Below are 23,592 nucleotides of genomic sequence, written 5' to 3'. Positions count from 1 at the left end.
TGACGGCCTCATACAATGACTCCCTTATCTTATTTAGCCAGTCTGGCAGGCTCACGCCTCCCAACACTTCCCCTGAGAGACGGACACCGCTGAAAGGGTTTGCAATCCAATACGGCAGCTGCACACCAAAGCCAGCGGTTATCATTGAGAGCGCAGGGCCGTCTAAGCCTTTCCCCCTTTCCCCAACCGTCGGGTATACAGGATATTAGTTGAACCTCTCATATCACCTTTGCCGCAACGGCTAATAATACAGCAGCCTGGAAATCAATGAAGCTGCCCTAGATTTCAGCTCGGTCCTCTCCATAAAGGGATCTAGAGGGCAGTGAAGTTTTCCTTTTCTCCCTTTTCTCTTATTATAGGGGAAGAAAAATGGGTGACCGGGACTGGGAGATCATTTCTCCGAGTCCCTGAAAGTGCTAGTCGCTCTCTCCAGGGAGGTGAGTGTTTCAGTGGGGTTTATACTACGCTATGACAGTGGCTGTCTCTCTTCATTAGAGCACAGGCCTTTGCTCCCTCAAATGTTAATTCAGCAGCGCAGGATTGTGCTGAGTGAGCAGAGGAGGATTCTGGGTGGGCTGATAGAGACGAGAACAGAGCCGGAGAGATGAGATCAGGTTTCACTCTCCAGGCCAGTGGTGGGCGACCTCATCCGCAATGGACCCCTGAGGGTCTGTGTTTTCATTCTAAATGCACCTGCCTAAACAAATACAAGACTCAGATTAATGACAGCAGTTATAAAAACACTAGGACTGGAAGTTAATTAAGGTCTACATAATAATGGTTTATAGGTAAATAAAACTATGCAAACACTGAAACTGAGGGAAATAAAAAAATGTATTGCATCTATTGCATCTCTAAATCAGAGCACCATTAAGTAAAATTCATTTGTCAGAGAACTGATCATAGTTCAGAAAGCCGTTCAAAACAAAGACATTAACAATAATAATCTTTCAAATTCTATGATAATAGAGAAGGCCACACCACATGACAGAAATGACATTTCATTTGTCCTGGCTTTAAAGAGATTGAAAGCATTTAAAGCAATAGATGATTGAGCAAATCAAAAAAGAGAAACAGAACGTTGATGTGGGTTGGTGTGGATGCTAATATAGTTATTGTTATCTTTATAGTTATTATTATTGGTGTGAACCGTCCTAAAGAGAGACTTTAATGTGATTAAAAAAAAAACATCAATAAGATGTTTAAAAATCCACCTATCCATTTAAAAATTTATAGGGTACATTTTCATTTCATGCTGACTTTAAGGTTAATTGTAAATTATTTTTTTTATTAAAAAAAGAACCTGTCTGGAGCTGTTAATTGTTATCTGTTTATCAGATCTTTCATCAACTTATCAACATGCTTCCAGTCGTACAAAGCTGGACAGAGAGTCGCAAGAAAGTCATTTAGCGGAGGTTTTCTCCAGAGCTACTTAAGCACTCATGTTACATGGACAATCCCCTTGGAAGAACCTGGGGTTAAGTGCTTTACTCAAAGCCACAATGGTGATGGGTCATGGTTTGCTCCTGACAGGGCTTGAACATGCAACCTTCTGATCACCAGCCCTAAACTGTATTGTGATGTGGTGGATAAACATGGAGCGTCACTGTTTAACAGTCACAACTTATTAATTGAATCCACTTAAATTAGTAAAATGGAAATAAAAAGTTGTACAGAATAATAAGCAGTAAGCATGTTATGTCTACTATAGATGGTTATATAGAAGAAAAAGACCAATCACAATTCAATATGCAAATATCATGATGACATCATCACGGCATTTTGAATGCTAAACACACTCAATTTAATTTCCCTCAGCGTAGCTCACCTCACATCTTTAATTCTATCATGATTTAATTTGGTTATTTTGAAGTTTAGTTTAACATGGTTTGTTTGTTACCATGGGTAACAAACACAGGACGGGTTTACAAGTTAACAGTTTATTAAAGTTTGAATGTATAGAAGGGTGCACACTACTTATATTCTTCTTTGCTGTTTAACTCTACCTGGGTCCTGGATTTCTCTGGTCCATGGAGTGAACGGCCGCATTCCAGGAGTCGGCAAACAAAGGAAGAGGCGGGGCTTCAGCCTTCTTCTTCTTCTTCTTTTCCGTTTTATGGCAGATTGCATCCATGACTTTAAAGGTGCATACCGCCACCTACTGTATCAGAGTATGCAGCATGAACTATCCGTTGGGACTACTTTATATCAAAAAAAAAAAAAACTAGATCCTCTTATATATTCCTATGTTTTTTAAATATTGTATAACTGCTTTCTGTGTATCCTTTACCCCATCACCTGTTGTGCCTAATAAACCTTCGAGGTTCCACTTCCTTCCTGCCTTACTTATCTTTTGGTTTAACCTCATCCTCTCATCCCTATATTTCTTACAATGTATTAATACATGTTCTACATCTTCCCTGGATCTACATTCCAAACATTTATCTGATATACTTTTGCCCATTAAAAACAATGTTTTATTTAACCCTGTATGGTCAAATCTCAGCCTGGTTAAAACGCTCTCCTCTCTTTTGTTACTTCTATTCACCCCCTGAGTATTAATAGATTTTTGCAAGCTATAATATTTCCTTCCACCTTTATCCATATCCCATATTTCTTCATTATTTCTTTTTTGATTATCGCCTTAGCTTCTCCTTTTCCAATGGGTATATTTATGACATCGTTCCGAGGGGCTTCAGCCTCCAAACTTGTGCTGGTCCAGAGGAAATTGAACTGTACCATCATGATCCGGCTCGGAGGGGGATCTTTTTATTTTATTTCATTCAGTTTAATTTTGTTTTGATTGTTTGGAATTGTTGTTGTATTGTGCTTTAAGTAGTTGATTGAATTATGTTAGGTACGATACAGTGTATATTTTGAGGTAAATATTATTGTTGTTTGGGGAAAAGTTTATTTTGATATTTACCTCTATTTTTGTTTGGTACAGGCTAAGCAGTATATCTAGCAGTGGTGAAGGTATCAATGGAGTCAGGTGCTGTTCTAGCTACAGTAACATCATCATCTGCTGACCTTAGTTGTTTTGTTTGTAGTTATTTTTTTTTTTTTTTTGTTAACAGGGGAGATTTATTTTTAGGCCTGGTTAATTTTTGTTAGTTTCAGTTAACTTCCATCTTAAGTCTTTGATTTTTATAGAGACTTTATTTTGGGAATTATTTTCATTATATCTGCCCCTGTATATTATTTTGGAAGAATAATTTTTTTCATTTGCTCACTCCCTGTCCTGCCTGTTCTTGGCCACAACCTTACAGTGTTAATGGCCAACTTTAGCTCTTTATTTCCATCCTGTTTATTTTCTAGCCATTGTGTCAATAATCAAGTTAATAATTAATACAGTTCAAGTGTCTGAGCTTGGCATAGCCTTCTATAAAAATATCCAACACCATTCAACACAAGTAAGTTACAGAGTTCAGGTACTTTTGACTCCATTTTTTTTTTTTTAATTGCAGACTCCCACTAAAATATAAATGGTCGTAGTTAGTAAAAAGAATAGTATACTTAAACACTGCTTCCTTTCACTTGAGAAAATCTCCTAGTGTTGAATACTGAGGAGCTGTAGTTTGTGAGTGAACATTAGGTCATCAGGTTAAAGTGACACGGGTGCTGTCATTCCCCCATCAACAGTCATCATTGTCTCGTTTTGAATTTCAATCTCTGTTATTGGCCTACGACATAGAACAGCCAAGGCCAAAACTGAACGTGAGAGCTGATTAAAGTGGAATCAACTATTTTCTTTTCCCTTTTCTTTAACACTTTTCCAAGCACTTAGATAGGCATGTTGAAATACGTAGGCATGCTCTTCAGATCTCACTGTTCTACTCATTGAATAAGCTCATCTGATGCCAGAATCAGTACATGCATTTTTTACAAAGTCATCTGCTTTTCATTGCAATGCTTATTTGCTTAAAGGAACCTTCCTTTTTAAAACTCTGTTACACAAGGTTATTTAATCAACTAATGGTGGTTTGTTTTATAAACCCTTCTGCTTATTGTATTATACGTTTGGAGATTTGCTGATATAAATTAGACCAGTGCTACTGCTTCCTAACTGTGTTTGTCTTATAGGTACCCCCAGAATCAGAACCAAAAAAATTCCTTTTAGCTTATAATGGATTTTATTAAGCAATAATAGTACGGACATCTTTACAATGATAACTTTTACAATGAAATGACTCAATGCTGTGGGTTTAAAACTGACTCACCAGGTAACATCCGTATATATCCCACTTTCCTTCCTTAAAATTGTAACTAAATGTGTTAAGCTGAACCAATACAGTAACATATAATATTATAAATAAATTTGCACTGGATGTCGTGTTTTTTTTTCCTTCTTTTTTTTCTCTTACATTTGCTTTGTTGTTGTCTTTTTCATCTTCATAGTGTTTGGGCCTTTTCTTTAAGTTTATGCCTATTTGGATTGGGGATCTTATTCTAAAGCATTACCATTCTTTTAATGGTCGCCTTAAGAGGAAGGGGAATTTTGATCAATGTATTGTTGTTGTGTTCATCATCATCTTCTTCCTCTTTTTAGTACTTTCTGTGTGTTTTATAGGTGGATGCTTATTGGCCCAAGTCATGAGTCTAACTTAAAGACTCTATAATGGTCTCTATATAAAGTTCACTTCCCTCCTTTAATGCAAGTCTGATCATTTTAAATATATATATATATATATATATATATATATATATATATATATATAAACTCTTCTTCTCTATGATCATTCATGTATGTAGCACAAACGGAATGGAGGATTTTGTTGGGACTTTTTCCCTGAAACATTACACTTTAAGGAGACCTTTTAAAGGGAATATGGAAAGTATAAGTCAAGCATTTCAACATCTCCTCAAGGTAGCACTTATTTTTATATATTTAGTCAATTGTCATATCTGTCGTTAAATCAGCATATTAAAATGATTTCGGAAGGATCATGTGACACTGAAGACTGGAATAATGATGCTGAAAATTCACTTTATTTCAATGGTCCACTGTAGACATTCTACTAACTATAAGTAACTTTGCAACTACATGTCAATTATCAGTCATCATAGTATCAGTAGACTGTCTGCTTAATATCGGCTAACACTTTATTTTGATTGTCCACCAACAGACATTCCACAGAATATATAAACTTATTCTACTCACCCGTACCATAAAGCTCCAGTAGGTAGCTTTTGTAAACAAATATTTGTTAAAACTGTCATTATGTCCTGAAAGTAGAATGTGAGACAGATAATCTGTGAAAAAAATCAAGCTCCTCCGGCTCCTCCCTGTGGTCCTATTGCCATTTGCAGAAATACACCGCTCCCGGTCAGAAACAACCAATCAGAGCCAGGAGGAATGTCTTAGCAGTGTCAATCACGCTCGTGTACGCGCTGATCAATCCTCTCTTGCACAGCGCGAGCGCGTACCGTCGTTCGTGACTCCCTTGTTCAAACTCGTTCATCCAAATGAAAGAATCTTTTTTCGAGTCATTTCGTTCATTCAAAGAACGAAATGACTCGAAAAAAGATTTGTTCATTTTGAACGAGTCTTTTTCGGAGTCATTTCGTTCATTCAACGAACGAAATGACTCGAAATAAGATTCGCTCATTTGGATGAACGAGTTCGAACAGGATAACAAACGTGCATCACAGAACAGAGCAAGGCGAGCATTTGTGCTTATAAAACTTAAAGCTTTTTATTTATTTTTGAAATGACCGATCGTTTCGCTAGATAAGACCCTTATTCGTCGTCTGGTATCGTTTAAAGCCCTTTGAAGCTGCGCTGAAACTGTCATTTGGTCCTTGAAACGTTTGTGTCCTATTGAAGTCCATTATATGGAGAAAAAGCTTTATATTCATTATATTCATCAAAAACCTTAATTTCTTTTCGACTGAAGAAAGAAAGACATGGACATCTTGGATGACATTGGGGTGAGTAAATTATCAGCAAATGTTTTTTTTAAAAGTGAACTAATCCCTTAACGTTATCTTAGTAGCTATTTATAACTTATAGAAAGAGTGCAACCTTATAAAGTTACATGTATTGCAAAATACATAATGATTTGAGGACCAAGTTTGTAGTCAAAGTATGAGCAGGCCATAGTCAATGTAAAGCATATTGTTGATGTTTCGTCCCTATTAGTGAATGTTCCATAACTGTTTATAATCTGCTGTCATCGGTTATCCTGCTTACTAGCCTGCGCGTTCACGGCAGGCTCCGCTGTGGGGGAGGAGCTGTGGAGGGAGGGCTGTAGCGTAGCAGAGAGCAAGGGGGTTGGACCTGTAAGTTGTGCTTGTTAACATTTTCAGGCTAAGTCAACATTTTCTCAAAACTCCCTACTGCAGCTTTAACATCTACAGTCTATAATACTCTAATGAGAGTTAACATGTAGTTGCAAAGTTACTTATAGTTACTACTAAGTGGGTCATCAAAATAAATAAATAATGTATTAAAAAATATATTAAAATAAAAAACAGTTAAATTGTAATAGTTCACAATATTATTGTTTACTGTATAAATGCAGCCTTGTTGAGGATTTTGAATGGTAGTGTAAGGGCAGGATCATGTATTGGGTCACTCTTGATTTCTTTAAATGGAAACATTTCTTAGTGCACCTTTAAACTTTATCAGCAGCTCAACTTAATTGGGCGAATAGTGAGTGCATGGTTTTCAACACAGTATTCACATGCAATTACAAAATTCACATTTGGCCTTGATCACATAAAGCACTGATTAAAGCAGCAGAGCTGTCCGTCCGTGCAGCTCTTCTGGAGCACGCAGCGCAGGAGTTAAACAGAGAACACGTGTCTCAGGAACCCTGTGGCCTTCGTCAGCGGATAATTAAATCCCAGCCTATTTATTCTGTTTAATGTGGCTTTAATTCAATTACAGGCAGGGTCAGGGAAGGGGTCTCTGAAGCAGTGGAAAGAGAGAGACAGAGGGATGTTGTTGACACTGGACATTGATGATGTGTGCAATAACTGCATTAGACTCCTGGACGAGGAGAGGGACAGAGGCAGATATGAATGAGCCAAGTATTGTGGTTTAACTTCATTTTGCATTGCATTTTGCTACCACATCAATCTTCACAGCCATGGTGAATGAATATGGTAATCATAGCCCTAGCCCTCCTTGGCATGTTCATGTGAGTTCACGAGAGAAATAGTGATGTACAATTCATAATCCATTCTCTGTTGGATCTTTTCAGTGAATCACAAAACCAGCCTGAATGATTCGTTCACAAATCATGCTCATCCGGATCTCTCACTGAGTCCTGTCACAGTGGTGTTCAGTGAATAATGACGTGGATATAGTGAATGATTCATACTGACTGGTGTTTTTCTATTGTTTCCTTTTCTTTTTTTATATTTAATGTAATGCATTAAAAAGAATGAGAAATACAACAACAACAAAAAAATATCCCTTTGTGCTCCACAGAAGAAAGAATGTGGGTTTTGAACAACATGAATGTGAGAAGTGATGACATCATTTTTGTTTAGGGGTAATAATGTGCAGTACATTGGGACTTTCTGATTTTTTTTTTAAACATTGTTTGCAGAGCATATAGATTCTGTATTCACCTATAGAGTGAAAATTGCCATTGGAAATCTGTAGATGCCCAGTATTGTGTGTGCTTAAGGACTAATGCATCATGAAGGACTAATGCATCATGAAGGACTGTCAGTGTAGACAAAGATCCCCCTGTTTGACCTATTGAATGCAGATCATTTTCAGATCAATTGTCAATGTCAGGAAGAAATCCACTAACAGGAGGAGAAAAACGCTCAGTTATGGTATATTACTGTTATAAATCGGTGTATTAGATTATATCTGCCTACCTAGGTATCTAAAGCTACAACCCCAAATCAGAAAAAGTTGGGACATTTTGTAAAATGCAATAAAATCAAGCATCTGTGATTTGTTCATTCTATTTAACCTTTTATTAGCTGACAAAAGTACAAAGAAACGTTTTCCAATGTTTTCACTGACCAACATAATTGTATTTTGCAAATATGAAAAAATTTTGATTTTGATGGCTGCAACACACCCCAAAAAAGTTGGGACAGAGAGCAAATAAAAGTGTAAGGATTATCCAAATTAGATTATCCAACTCTTTTGAAACAGTCCACAATGAGCAGGTGAATTGGTAATAGTTGAGGGTATCGTGTTTGGGTGTAAAAGTGCTTCTCAGTCTTTTTAAGCAAAGATGGGTCATGGCTCATCCCTTTGTGCCAAATATCATGAGAGAATTGTCAAACAATTAAAAAAATCTAATTTCTCAATGCAAGATTTCAAAGAATTTATGTCTTTTATCATCTTCCATACATAATATTGTCACAAGATTCAGGGAATCCAGAGAAATCTCAGTCTGTGTTGGGTAAGGCAGTAGACCTCTGTTGAATTTGCGTGACCTTTGAGCCCTCAGATGGCATTGCACAAGATACCATCATGCTAATCCGTTAAATACAGCCACATGTGCTCAATAGTAATTTGGAAAACCATTTTCACTGAACACAGTCTGACTCTGCATTAAGAAATGCCACTTGAATCTCTGTTACGAAAGGAGAAAGCTTTACATCAGTTCTATGTGGAGATGCCGGCGAGTTCTCTGGGCCTGAGCTCATCTCAGATGGTCTAGAAGACAGTGGAAATGTGTGCTGTGGTCATATGAGTCCATGTTTCAGCTTGTTTTTGGAAAAAAATGGACACCGAGTTCTCAGTCCCAAAGACGAAAGGGACCAACCAGACTTTCACCAGCGACAGGTGCAAAAGCAAACATCTGTGCTGGTATTGAGGTGCATCATTGCAAACGGTATGGGTAACTTGCATTATTGTGAAGGTACCATTGACATGGAGGCATATTTGTATTGTACAGAGACATAAACTGCCATCAAGATGACATCTTTCCTGGGAAGCAAGACAATGCCAGGCCTTATTCTGCACGTGCTAAAACTGAGTGGTTTCTAGACACTTTGCACCATAGAAGGGATATGCCTGCCTGTTTACTGCAGTCCAGAAATGTCTCTTATGGAAAATGTATGAGTCATCATGAAAAGAAGAATCAGGCAATGATGACCACAGACTGTTGAGCGGCTGTCTTGTATCAGACAAGATTAGGCAAATATTCCACAAGCAAAACTCCAACAATTAGTATCCTCAACTCCCAAATGATTAAAAAGTGTAATTAAAAGGAAAGGTGATGTGACACAGTGGTAAACATGTCTCTGTCCCAACTTTTTTTGGGTTGTGTTGCAGCCATCAAAATCAAAATTTGTTCATATTTACAAAATACCATTATGTTGGTCAGTGAAAACATTGGACAACTTTTCTTTGTACTTTTGTCAGTTAAAAAAGGTTAAAAGAATGAACAAATAACATATTCTTGATTTTATTGCATTTTACAAAATGTCCCAACTTTTTCTGATTTGGGGTTGTAACATTTATTATAATTTTTATTTTTAATTCATTAGCTGGTCGACTACCAAAGGCTTGAAAACCTTAGTTGGTCTGCCAGTTAACATGGTCCAAAACAGGTTCTGGCATACACTTGATTATTCTAGAGGGATTTGAATATTTAGTACCTATACAATAATGCATAATAATAATACTAATCTATTGTTATTCTGTCCTGTTTTCTCATGTGGCCAACAAATTTGTTGCTGTCACTCTCAAAGTTTATATGCAAGTGTTGACATTTTATATACTGAATGTTGAATTGCTATCTGGGCGTCCTGTGTGAACGTGTTTGATGGAGATCATAAACTCTATTTAGAGAGAGTCAGTTTGGCTCTGTTGTTGTTTGCTTTTAAGTGTGATGTGTTGGGAAAAATCTCCCACAAATCATGACGAGAGCCAAATACAAAGCAAATAATGAAAAGAAAAGCAACAGACCATTAACTTTTTTGCCTCGTTGTGACATAGTGCACAAAAATATTGGGCTATAAGAAAGCAAACAAGGATATAAAGCTATTACTTGACGAGATGAATTGATCCCAAATCCTATAATGGTTTAATTGACTGGAAAATAGCAGATGGTTTGATAGCAGCGTCGTAAAAGAAGCTTGTCAGCAGAGCCTTAATAGCCTCTCTGTCCAATTTCAAATATTTCGCCACACGTTTTATTTCCACCACCCTGTTCTACCTTTTAAAGAGAGAGTGAGGGAGAAAAGAAAACACTGATATACGCCTTAATTTCACTCAGATCTATAGAGCTATCAAATGTTTTCTTTCTCTTTCTTATATATCTGTCAGTTCATTGAAAATGTTTCTTTTGGTTGTATTTTGAAGGTGAAAACAGCATAGGAAATGATGAACAGGACGCTTAAAAAGACTACCATGTTAGCCGTTGTTATTGTTATTGAAGTCTTTTATTGAAGTTATTGTTTAAATGAATGAACAATTATGGATTTGTTCACTTTCTGGGAATGTTGAGTTGACAGGACTTACAGTAGCCTACTATGCGGTTGCTAAGATGTTCTGAGTGGTTTAACTGTATAGCGCTGAACGTGGATGTTTGGGCATTCTATGGTTGCTAGGGCATTGCTAGGTGCTTGTCACTATTAAATCAAAATGGATTTTTATGGAATATTGCAGTATTTGTTATATAAATGATTTATCCTTGCATATCATAATTGTTTTGTTAAAGAAGCTGTTTTATTCAGATATGTCACAATTGGGAAGAAATGACGATCATAACTTCCATTTCATGCCGACTTTAAGAATTATGAATTATGAATGTTTTTTTAGCTATGTGGTTGTTTGGGAGTGTTTTCACAATGCGGCTTCACTAAGGTGGTTGCTGGGTTGTTTCAGGTTGTTGCTATAGGGTTTTTCCAAGATGGTCTGTGTGGATGCTAAGTGGTTGGTTTGTTTTGAGTTTTTGTTTTTGTAGTATGTTGCTGTGTAGTATGTCGCTAGGGTATTTTATGTGATGTTGCGAGGTAGTTGCCTAAAAGTGTTTTTTAACATGACATTCATTTGCTATGGGGTTGCTAGGGCATTTTGGTGACTGTTATGTGGTTTGCTTAAGTGTTATGATGGTTGTAAACATGTTGCTCTGTACATGCTAGGGTGTTAGTAGAGTGTTAATAGGTAGTTTCTACCAAAATACTGTAGCTAATCAGTTATCGTTACTACTGTAAAGTAATAATAAATTATTATGATGTCCATCAAACAGCGTAAGAAGCTTTCAGGAGAGTTCAGTCATGTAATGTCTTTTTAATGAGGAAAGATTGGCATTTTTTTTGTAGGAGGGGTTGTTATTGTAATCATAATCATATCACATTTTCCAGTTGAATGCAGATCTAATCAATGTATAGTAAATCTTGGACTGTGCAACCATATCAGAGGGGGTGGAATGGGGGTCTGTACAACATGGAGTGTTCAAACAAAGGGAAATCTTCTTTCCATGCCAAAATACCCTCCACAAAAGCATATGTGCCCTAGTAAATAAGCAAACACCCACTCATCAACACGTGCTAAGCACCTGCAGCATCCTGGCCTCTGTTGCACTGCAAAAGGGCTGAGCCATCGTTTTTGCGTGCTGGTGGGCGTGTGCAAAGGAAGGTGGATGCAATGTGGCAGCCATTAAAAATTAATTCAGGCCCCTGAGGTCCCAGACCACCCATCAATCTCCCAATGACCATGGCTGCATCTTACTCTGTGACAGATGCCCTGGAAATGGACAGGTTGCGTGTGACTTGAATAATCTCCGGCAAAACTGGAGCACGGTCAGAATGTGGAAAAGAGAAGAAGCGGCCAACAGTGCCTGTCTCGGTTAATCCTGAAGAATGGCCGGTAAAAGCGGTGGAGGAACGTGTCTCAAGTGAGTCTAGACTGGATGTGGCAAATGCTGAGCGGGCAGAGCTTTAATTTATGAGTATGCATCTGTCACAGTTTTCTCAAAGGTTTTTGTATTGCTAATGCGAATAAAGAGAGTGCTCGTAAGCAGATTTCATGGCAACAGTTGCTAGAACAGAATGCCTTTGCCAAAGTGCAAAAGCTGTGGATGTCTCACAAGACAAGCTTAAAGAGATACTTCACCCAAAAATGAAAATTTTGCCACTGTCTACTCACATTCTTTTTTTCTGTGGAATCTTATTGGAGATGTCTAGCAGAATGACCAGATTTTTCTTTTGAATACGTTGAAAGTAGATAATGATTGTGTAGGTGAACTATATTGGTTATCAACCTATATCAATGTTTTTTTTATCATCATTTAATTATTAATATAGTCTGATATTGGATATTTAATTGTGTCTGCCTATTTTAATATTTAAATCATCTAGCACTAACTTGAGATGTTAAATTTTGGCAAATATTTAACCATGTTATAAACCATGTAGTTCAATAGAATGTCAGAATGAGGAAGAAAGGTGATTAAAGTGACTTTGAATGTGGCATGGTTGTTGGAACCAGATGGGCTAGTCTGAATATTTCAGAAATTGCTGATCTACTTGGATTTTCATGGACAATCATCTCTAGGATTTACCAAGAATGGTCCAAAAAAAGAGAATATATACAGTTAGCGTCAAAGTTCTGTGGGTGAAAACGCCTTGTTTATGCCAGAAGTCAGAGGAGAATGGCCAGACTGGTTCGAGCTGATAGAAAGGCAACAGTAACTCAAATAACCACTCGTTACAACCAAGGTCTGCATAAGAGCATCTCTGAACACACAACACGTCGAACCCTGAAGCAGATGGACAGCAGCAGAAGACACACCAGTGCCACTCCTGTCAGCTCAGAACTGGAAACTAAAGGGCTAGAAATGCTCTACAAAATTGGACAATAGAAGATTGGAAAAATGTTGCCTGGTTTGATGAGTTAATTTCTGCTGCAACAATAAGATGGTAGGGTCAGTATTTGGCGTGAACAACATGAAAGCATGGATCCATCCTGCTTGGTTTCAGTGGTTCAGGCTGCTGCTGGTGTAATGGTGTGGGGGATTTTTCTTGGCACACTTTGGGCCCATTAGTACCAATTGAGCATCGTATAAACGCCACGGCCGACCTGAGTACCTGAGTGGAATAGAGGATTAACATCATGGATGTGCATCCGGCAAATCTGCAGCAATTGCGTGATGCTATCATGCCAATATGGACCAAAATCTCTTTGAAATATTTGTTGAACTTTGTTGAATCTATGCCACAAAGAATTAACGCAGTTGTGAAGGCAAAATGGGGTCCAACCCCTGTACTAGTAAGGTGTATCTGATAAAGTGGCCAGTGAGTGTGTATATACACTGTATATATGTGTTTATATATATATATATATATATATATATATATATATATATATATATATATATATATATTTGTTTAGTACTTAGTGTTCAGTATTTAGACCTATTATTTGATAGCCAAGTTGTGTACTTCTTCAAAAGTATTATATTAATCATGAAATTAAATAATTAATGAGCCAGGATCCTTAAATTGAATTGGAATCAGAACCTAAATTCCCATCCCTAGGAAAAAAAGTATGTTTTATTTATGGTTAGTAAAATATTTTTTTTACTAAACTAAAAAATGGGACTGGGGTTGCGAATTAGCCTATTGGCTTGAAACCTTTTGTGCAACACATTGACACATTTTGTTATGGCTTTGCCTAATTATGCATGTAATAATGTGCGCTGCATTATCCCTGACAAAAAAACTAATAAATAAAATAAAAAAATAACTTTGTGGACAGAGATGCTTTTGGACTTTGGTGCTCTATAGTATATCCTCTCATGCTGAGTGTATTTTCTACACAGGAGCCATCACACCTCTCTTCACACAGCAATAACTCCCTCAGGCAAACTCAAACCACACTGTAAGCCTGAAACCTCCATTCGCTCCGGGTCTCCATTTTCCTCCAATCGCAGGTTATGTAACGGAGGCGCGGTCGTCATGGCAACCCCTCTACTCCGGTGCCCCGGTGGATGGTTTGATGAGCTGCCAGCAGTCGGGTCACAACTAATGGCATTCCAGCTGTCTGCCATCAGCTATCCTCACCCAGCGTGTTCCCTCAGCACTGATCCAGGACCAGACTGCAGATTCTAAACCTCTTAACAAGATCATACTCCTAGATATGGAACAGAATTCTGCTCTCAGATCAACATTCACTCCTGATTTGACCAAAACATGGTGCTGTTAGAGATTCAACTTACTTATTAAAGAGGTTAGAGAATAATCAACACCAGTGGTTCTCAACTCGACACTGACATTTTTTTGTTGTTGTACTGAATGTCTGACAGGCCAGAGTTCAATTCAGGCATTTATTTGCCAGCGAGCTGATTATTCAAATCAGCTGTGTAAATAATGGAGCCATACAAAACCATTGTTCTATACAGCAATGAGGCTACATATTCTGGATACATTTGAAAAAGTATCTTTTTATCTGCATTTTGGCCTTCCATCTACACTTTAACGGTGTTTTTGTCCTGTGAAAATTAATCTTTTTTTTGTGGATGTATCCCAAGTGGATTCGTTTTAAAATATGTTTTCCAATTGTAGTGTTGACTGTGAAAATGGAGGTAGCTATTTAAAATTATGACACATTTAGTCATGACGCATATTGAATCGATAAATTGGCTATCTATGTTTATACCAGTATGTGCCTGCTATGCACTATTCGCTTTCACAGTTTGATAAAGATACGTTACTTTGCATAATCTTGATATTAAATTCCTGCAAATAACAAAAAATGTACTCGCAATTGCTGTCCTTCTGCTAAACATGAGGGCAAATGCGTTTTAGTCCATACAATGAATGGCGATTGAGTATGACCTGAACACACCAGAGATATTTTGCTAATAAAGTGATCGTGCCAGAAGAATAGTGTGAGAACTTGGTTATGTCTGGTCTCTCAATATCATCTCAGGATATTTTTACATGACAACTATGTGCTAAAAATGGAAAGGTTTTCCTTTTCGTTTTTCGCATACAGACAACAACATCATCAAAACGATCCTCGAAAATGACTACAACCGCTGTATTATGCTTCCAGGCCAGTAGTTGGCAATGTCACATTGTAAAGAAAAATGATGCGCCATTGAACATGTTATACATGCGCATGGTGTCACTGTTTTCACAAATTCGTGTTTTTGCAGTTTACACTGAGACAATAAACGTTATCGGTTTCACAAACTTGCACTTTGAAACCCGTTTTCAAAAGATTGCATTTTCAGGTCTCCGAAACACTGTTGGCGTGTAAATGAACAGCCAAAACCCATAAAAAGTAATTTAGAAAACTGTGTCATGTAAACGGCCCCTCAGTTAGCTTTGCTTCTCAGATGTTTCTCCTATAAATGACCCCCATTATCTCACATGCTTTCTCTAGAGTTTCAAAATATAACAGTCACAAATTGTGCTCAGGTTTTTATGTGTTTAACATTAGCATCAACTTTGTCTCAGATGTTTTTCCTGAAATTCCTTATGAGAACCTTAAAATTCAAATTGAGATTTCTGACTTTTAGTTCTTTGGTATCTTGGAAAATGTAGCCATAGTTTGAGACACTGCGAAGATTCTTCTGAGACTGTAGAAGAGAAATCTTGTGTCAAGAGAAATATTTGAGAACCATTCATTCTCTAATTGTTGTCTATTCAGGAAAAGAAAAAGAATTTCGATAATAAAGACATTTCTTTCTAATGATAAAATGCTAGTCATAGATCTCAGTATATTAACTCATCAAGTTCCCCAAGATCAGATCTAAGCTGGAACATCTGAGATAAAGGAGAAAGTTTAATGCACAACATTTGAGCAATGATTTTTTTATTTGGTTAGGAACTCATTAAATATTGATGATCACCTACTGTATACTTTGAGAAGTTGATACATCAATAGGAGTGATGCATGTTGGAACAGTTAAAAAAAAAATCTATGCAATTAGTAATGCTATTTTGATTAAATTCCAAAAGCAAGAATTTACAAGGAATTTAGCCATGACACTTTTAATAAGCATTTCAAGGACATTATTGTTCATGATGCAGAGCATGGAGGTGGTGGTAACCATTCAAGGAGGTATGAGTGTTATTGTAGGCTGCAAAACTAACCCAAGATTTATCTTTTTCTCAACAAAACCATTTGCTTTTCTCTTTGCAGCATGACAACAGTAGTGATCAAAGGTTTCAGAGGAAGTGATGACAAAGGAGCGCAGGCACAGGTCAGTGCTTTTGAAAAATATATGTTTAACCTCATTACCATCACCGTGGTTGTGAATGCATTAAACATTAGGTCTGATTTATTAGACACCTGCTTCTGCTGAAGGGAAAGATCCACCCACTCCACACACGACCAGAATGAACTAAAAAGAATGAGTTCAAATCAATGCAAAATCAATTTATCTTATTTCACACAAGGCTGCCTCTTAGGGATTAGACGCAAGCAACTAAATAGATCAACATTAGCAAAAGGAAACTAGTTTTTTTTTTATGACACAATGCTTGAGAATAATGTGGCTTTAAAAAGATGACATTGAAAATGTATCCATAATGTTGCTGGTGCATGTGTACGAATGCCATCGCAAGATTATGATGTTAGCGATGAGCAAAATTCAGAATTGAAGAATTGGCAACCGTGTAGTTCATAAGTGTGAATTTGGCCACACTCGACTGAAAGAATACATTTATTTTTATTTTGAATCAGAATGACAGAAGGAAATTACCAAATTTTGATTCAACACCATCACAAAGCAGATTACCAAATTGTGATTATACTGTATTCACACACACACACACACACACACACACACACACACACACACACACACACACACACACACACACACACACACACACACACACGCACACACGCACACACGCACACACGCACACACGCACACACGCGCACACACGCACACACGCACACACGCGCACACACGCACACACGCACACACACACACACACACACACTAGAGTAGTTCCACTATTATAACACCTTATACTGTTTTGTAAAAAGTATGAAATATAATTTACGGTGAAAATATATTGTATTCAATGGGACATTACATGTGCTTTTATAGTGAACTATAAAATTACAGTAAATAACAAATTGTTAAAATAGTTTTTTAATAAATACAAAAATAAAAATACTAGCTGCCCTAAAAATCAGTACAACAGTGTTTTCCCTTATGATTATATTTTATTAAAGTACCATTTTTCTTTCTTATTTTTGTTATTAATATGTGTTGCATGTTAGATTTTATGTTTAGTTATTGTTTATTGCATGATTTTGTCATCATAATAACCCTGATAATGTGTTGTGTTTGACATAATGTACATTTTTAATAGTTATTGTTTGCGGCCACAAAGTCACTATTGATTAACTGCCACATTTGAACTTTATTTATTTATTTATTTATTTATTGGTATATAAGCTTGCTTTAATTTGCTCCTTAACGTCATTGCCCTTGATAGTGGTCATCAGTTTAAAAGTGTCCAACATTTGGTAGCATTCTGTCAATCACGGTCTCAATATGATTGAACAAACATTCAGGCTTCTCAATCAAGGAATGACGCACAAAAATCTCTCTTTCCCCCATTCCTCAATGACTTTGATATATGCCTGTGCCACTGAATCTCATCTAATTGTCATTATGGGGAGTTGGGCAGTAATTAAAAGGGGCTTAAATGTTGCAGCACACTATTTTCTTTAGCCAAACACGCACACACGTATGTCTCTAGAGCCAGTCATACTAACAAGGTCAGATTTAGGGGTCGGTCAGGCACTGGGCTTTGAGGTGACGGTAAATGAGAATCAGGAGGAATTTGCAGCATCGCTTAAATCAGAACATAATGGTTCTGATGACAGCAGAGAGACGGCCATTGACAAACCCGCATTAATCAAAGCAACCACACCTGCAATCTAATCGTTATCCTCATTTACTTGCAAGTGGCTGATTCAGGACTTATATTTTTTAACCCAATCAAATCTTAATCGCATTTCACTTTGATCGATTGCGTTTAAAGAGATGATGAGTAATTTGTTTAATAATCTAGCACCCGTAATTATCGTTGCTTATTGCAAAGTTAAACTGCGCAAACACCCTTCTTTCTCGGTTAAACCTCTCATGGGCTTTGTGGATGGATGCTGGAATAAAATAAGCAATGTTATACCATCTACTGCAAAACACTTGTTTTTATGTTTTACAATGCATTAAAGGTGCAATGTGTAATATTTCTGAGGATCTATTGACAGACATGCAATATAAGATCCATAACTATGTTTTCAGTGGTGTATAAAGACCTTGCATAATGAACCGTTATGTTTTTATTACCTTAGAATGAGACATTTATATCTCCATAACCGCGGGCGCCCCCTTCTATGGAGGTCGACATATTGTGTCGTCATGTTTCTACCGTAGCCGACAGCGGCGCTACAGAGCGCGTTTTGTCTTATTTAATGAACCGTTATATTGGTATTACCTTAGAATGAGCTGTTTCTATCTACACACACCGCGGGTTCCCTTACATTGAAATGCGCCGACGTGTTTCTACAGTAGCCCTAAACGGACAAACGCGTTTCGTTACTTTGTTGCTCTTCGTGCAAGGAAGCAAGCTAGTTCAGCGAATAAAACACTGACACAATGATGAACAAGTAACAATAATATTTGCAATAACATATAGTTTTACTGAATAATTAGGTAAACATAATTTCTTAATTTATCCTTGTAAAGAAACCTCATTGCTGAACTGGCTACTCTCTGCTGTCTCAGACGATCAGACGATGACATATTTTCCTGTCGGCCACCGTAACTTTTGTTGGTTGCAATTCGTAACCTCACCACTAGATGTCGCTAAAAATCACACACTGCAACTTTAATATTTTTAGTAATGGTACAGTACTCTTCCCTGGTATATAATTTTTCCGAAAATAAGTTGTACCTGACTGTAAGGCTATGACACAGATGATTTACCAGTTTCCCTCTGATTTTAGGGATAAGTTATGTGTAGGGATAGGGTTAGGACTACATTTTTGGACAGGAATGTTGTTCCAGGACAAAATATGTTGCAGCAATGCCAAAGAAGAACCACTTTTGGTTCCCCAAAGAAGGTTTCAGTGAAGCTTTCAGGTTCTTAAAAGAACCATATTTTTTTTCTTAACGTGAAGAACATTTAAAAAATCCAAAGAACCTTTTTTTTTCCCACTCTAAAGAACCTTTTGTGAAATGGAATGGTTCTCCATGAAACTATGAATACCAATAAAGAACCTTTATTTTTAGGAGTGAAACACTTAGTTCAAATCTGTAATCCTGCATATAAGCATGTTCATTAGAAAGACATTTCCTCTTCTTGCACTATTGACTTTTTAGAGCGTGCATGTACAGATATGAATGTTCCGGTAGCAATAACCAGAGGAACATCAGGATATTGTCCATTAGTTTTGATGTTAATGTATTCATAAAACTGGCCTTCGAGAAAGTTATTCGGAAAATAGTTCTTCATGCGCACAAGGCTGAAGTCATTTGTAATAAAAGTTATTGTTCTGTTTCAATGTTCACAATGATGACGTTGATCTTTCTCCAAGAGTGGCATCATTTAAGAACACATTAAAAAAAAATTTTTTCACATTTTCAACATTTTCTCTATACAGGCAAAGTTTATGAGTGAAATTGCTGTTTTGTGTAGGTGATGTAAAGTTGTCGTCTAACCTCTTTTGTCTTTTAGCGTGAAAGAATCTGGCATCTTTACACAAGGTCTGATGACTCTAAAACATTCATGACACATCACTGATGACACATACAATGCAAAAGCACGCTTTGTTATTTGGAGGCCTGTTAGTCTTTGAGTAAAAGGGTTTAACAAAAGTATAAAATAAAGTGTGTGAGTGTGTTTGTAACGTCACACTGCTAGCTTACAGACACAAGCTGAAATGAGCCTACGCATTTAACACAAAAGCTTCTACAAAAGCACCCCATTATTGCATGTTTTCTATTGCAGACAACCTTAATGGACAACAAGTTATTCAAATCTAGTTATAATGTTTATGCCTATAGTAGCTATATGAAGGTTTAATGGGGCAGACAAGATAACTCTATCTATCTACTGTGTTAATATCACAGAAGAATAATGTTCGTAATGTATGGGCAATCTTTCTCAGTGTTTATGTACTTGTGCAGAGTAAAGTTTTTTTAATAATTCAGAAACTGAGAAGTGTATGGAAGCTTGTTTCGCCACAGAATTAAAAAAAAAGTAATTCTGACTTTTTATCTCGCAATTCTGAGTTTTTATCCCGTAATTTTATTTTTCTCGCAATTCTAAGTTTATTAACTTGCAATTCTGACGTTTTCCCCAACAATTGTGAGTTTATATCTCGTAATTCTGACTTTTTTTCTTGCCATTCCAAGTTTAGATAACAACTTGGAATATATATGCAAGTTATCAATTCTGAATAGCCAGATATTCTGAGGAAAAAAAAGAATTGTGAGATAAGACGTAGCAATTGCGAATAAAAGTTTATGTCTCATAATTATGACTTTACTTCTCGCAAATGTGAGTTTATGTCCCACAATTCTGATTTTGGGCCTATCTCGCAATTGCGGGGCCTATAAAATCGTTTTAAAGTAGCCTATGTTTCTGGTATAAAAGTAAAGTGCATCCTCTTGTTGCGTATGCTCTCTCTCTCTCTCTCTTTCTCTCTCTCCCTCTGTTTGTGTGTTTCTCTCTGACAGGTGTGGCAGTGGATGCAAATACTGATGTGATCAGCAGTGATTGATTTTATCTGCAGGGCTGCGCAGTGCTGAGGTACACGGGTCCAGGACTCTCTGCCCTGACACCTATAAACCCATCCAAACACAGGCTGGTCTGATTGATTCGTGTATGGACCAGACGTGTGACCAATGAATAATTAAAACCCTTAAACCCGTGCGGCTTAGGGAATTGGCTGCCCGATGACCAGCTTCCTGACTTATTGACGGTCTCGCAGCTGTCACGTCAAGATTTGACAGCCAAACACACGTCATCAGAGGCTTAGTATAGGCGGAGCTGATGATATTATTCAGCCAATCAGCATGCATGAAATGTAATCTAGTACAACCATTGTTGCCCAGGGCAGATTGTTTGTGACATGCTAATTTGATGAAGTTTTTTTTCTCCCACTCTTTCGAAAGATATTCATTACACAAATTATGTGTAATAATTAGTCACAGCACTCAAATTTGAGCAAATAATCGAAGCAGAATTTAAACTAAAAAAGGATATTTGTTTGTTTATGATAATAACGTTTTGTTTCAAAATAACTTGCAATGACATTCTCTGTGTGTTAGAATTACAGTGCATGTGCATGTTTAAATGAGTGCAGTGCACTTGTGGCAGGAGCTGAACATGTTCTGCTGGGTGATAGCTCCCCCTGGTGCTCACTGCATCTTCTTGAGAAGAGGCACGTTGTGGTGGAGAGACTAGGGCTCGTTGTCACATTTGTTACAGCACTATTATAACTATTATAACAGTACTGTTATAAGGGCAGAATTCAGAAAATAATGTACTGTTTTTTTATTTAGTTTTGAACTAGGTGTTTTGAAATTAATGTGAAGGTAAGACATAGCCTACTATGTGTGTGACAACAAGACCCTGTCTTCCGTACGTTTTACATTTGTTGTGATAATAGTGCAATATTATTAACAAATACATAATGGATAACCTACATATACAAAACCACTGTGTATTGTAACATATCTAACATTTTCAATGTTTTATAGCTTTTTTAAGGATTATACTGTACATTTGTCATTAATAGGCTACAAGCACTATGACTGCGCTAAAAGTACAGAGGTCAAACGCAGTAAAGGCGACTGTATTTATATCTGGAGGGTGAACCAACTTCAGGGTAAAGAGATGCGCTCCCCCTTTAAAAACACATTTAAATAGATTTCATAAAAGCTCCCGATAAATTATTTATTAGCCTATTAAAGCGTCTATGTTCACAAAACATGTTCATTGCAACGCAGCCAAATCCTGTGTTTGGACCTGGCCCGGTTCCAGAACCAAATCACTGAGGGTGAAATTAGTTGAATCAATGTCAATCCGAAACCTTTTCTGTGTAGGCTACAGGCTGCATGTATGAAAAACAAAAGTTTTATTCAAATTCGATATATATATATATATATATATATATATATATATATATATATATATATATATATATATATATATATATATATATATTACTAATAAATTATTATTAAAAAAGCCTATAGGCTAGTCTAGAAAAATCGCTCCCTTTATAATCACCTCGCAATCTCACTAAAGTTCAGTTAGAATCAAAGAAACTGACTTCACGATGAATCTCTTAACGAGTGGTCAGTGAATTCTAACTTAAACAATTCTGATTGGACATTGCGGTCAAGAAATCAACAGTTGTGTCTGTGATTGGCTACATTTCTCAATGCTGCAAAAACACATTGTAAATGGAAACCCTTGATGCACTCCAGAGCGCAAACAACACAGATCAGCACTGGATAGGCAAATGCAAATGTTTCGTCGGTATGCCATTATGGAGGAAACGGATCCTATAGCAGCAGTTATTGGTAGCTTTTATCTGTAAAAGCACTCAGAAGCAGCAGCAGTTGTGTTTGCCGTGCCCCACACACTCCGCCTAGATGCCTGTTTTAATGAATAAGCCAAGGCCAGATTCGCACGTCGTGTCTGTTGGATTGACTAACAGCGGCTCTAGAAAGGGGAAATGGCTCAGAGACATTTTGAGGGAAAAGCACATGCTGAATCTTACCACCGTTACCGGGTGTCTCCTCCTCAGGAACTCATAGATGAAGTGCTGAACTTCCTTCGAAAAAGAGTATGTGGGATGGGTGTGTTTGGAAAAGCTTTTGACATAATGACTCAGCACATTATGTATCTGATTTTTTATTTGTCTTTATTGAGGCTAAACTATGGAAACGAATCAAAGACGTGAAAACGAAGAGTTGGCTAGGCTCATAGACTGTAAAAAAGGCTATATCATTGTTTAGCTTGTAAAACGTTTACACCAGCAAAATAATTGCAAATAGACAGTAGCTTAAGTCACTCAGACATTGCATTGTTAAAACTTTCTTAGTCTTTTAAAATATTGTCAGTGTTTCTTTTCTGACTAAGCTGAAATAGGCCTATTATGGATTTATTCACATTTACTGCATTTATTAAATATAAAAGAAATAGTAAATAGCCTATATAAATCACATTTATGTCATCATTTGTAAACCCTCATGTTTGAAACCTGAATGCTTTTTATTTATTTTTTAACGCAAAACAGCAGATTTCCAGTGTGATATTCACCTTATTCTCAACATTAGAGTAGGCATGGCCATTGTGAATTGTTCCATTTATTTTAGCTGTACAAAATCTTTGTTATGTTGCTTGCAATTACAAACTCATAATATCATAATTATTTTAGCATTACAGCATTTTGTTATTCTTCCCATTATTTGCTGTTGGCCTATAGAGTCAAATGAATCGAATTGTCACTCAATGAAATAGCTTACTTCCACGGTGGTAGGCCTACATAAGAACTTGAAAAGAAAGAACACTATATGATTTTGGAACAAACATTTTTACTTAAACTATCCTTTTAAGTCTTTAAATTCGAATGACAAATACATGGAAGTCAGCTGTTGAAAACACACC

General features: G+C 36.9%; 1 protein-coding gene across 8 annotated transcripts in view; it reads left to right on the top strand.

Annotated features, from left to right (window-relative positions):
* The window catches only part of LOC143714258 (putative methyltransferase DDB_G0268948), a 92,073-nt gene that overhangs the window by 65,727 nt on the left and 2,754 nt on the right, over positions 1 to 23,592 (top strand). For 7 of the 8 annotated variants that reach the window (XM_077205353.1, XM_077205352.1, XM_077205351.1 and 4 more), the window contains one exon: positions 16,082 to 16,142. In XM_077205353.1, the coding sequence (XP_077061468.1) occupies positions 16,083 to 16,142 (60 nt within the window). In that variant the 5' untranslated portion in view covers position 16,082. Of the gene's footprint in view, positions 1 to 16,081; positions 16,143 to 22,394; positions 22,769 to 23,592 lie in introns of those variants that run through there. The other variant, XM_077205349.1, reaches the window with a different exon arrangement.

Source organism: Siphateles boraxobius, unplaced genomic scaffold, assembly GCF_051911475.1.
Source record: "Siphateles boraxobius isolate OS27281-9 unplaced genomic scaffold, OSU_SipBor_1 53, whole genome shotgun sequence".
NCBI classification, from domain to species: domain Eukaryota; kingdom Metazoa; phylum Chordata; class Actinopteri; order Cypriniformes; family Leuciscidae; genus Siphateles; species Siphateles boraxobius.
This window is presented reverse-complemented; position numbering and strand designations above follow the sequence as displayed.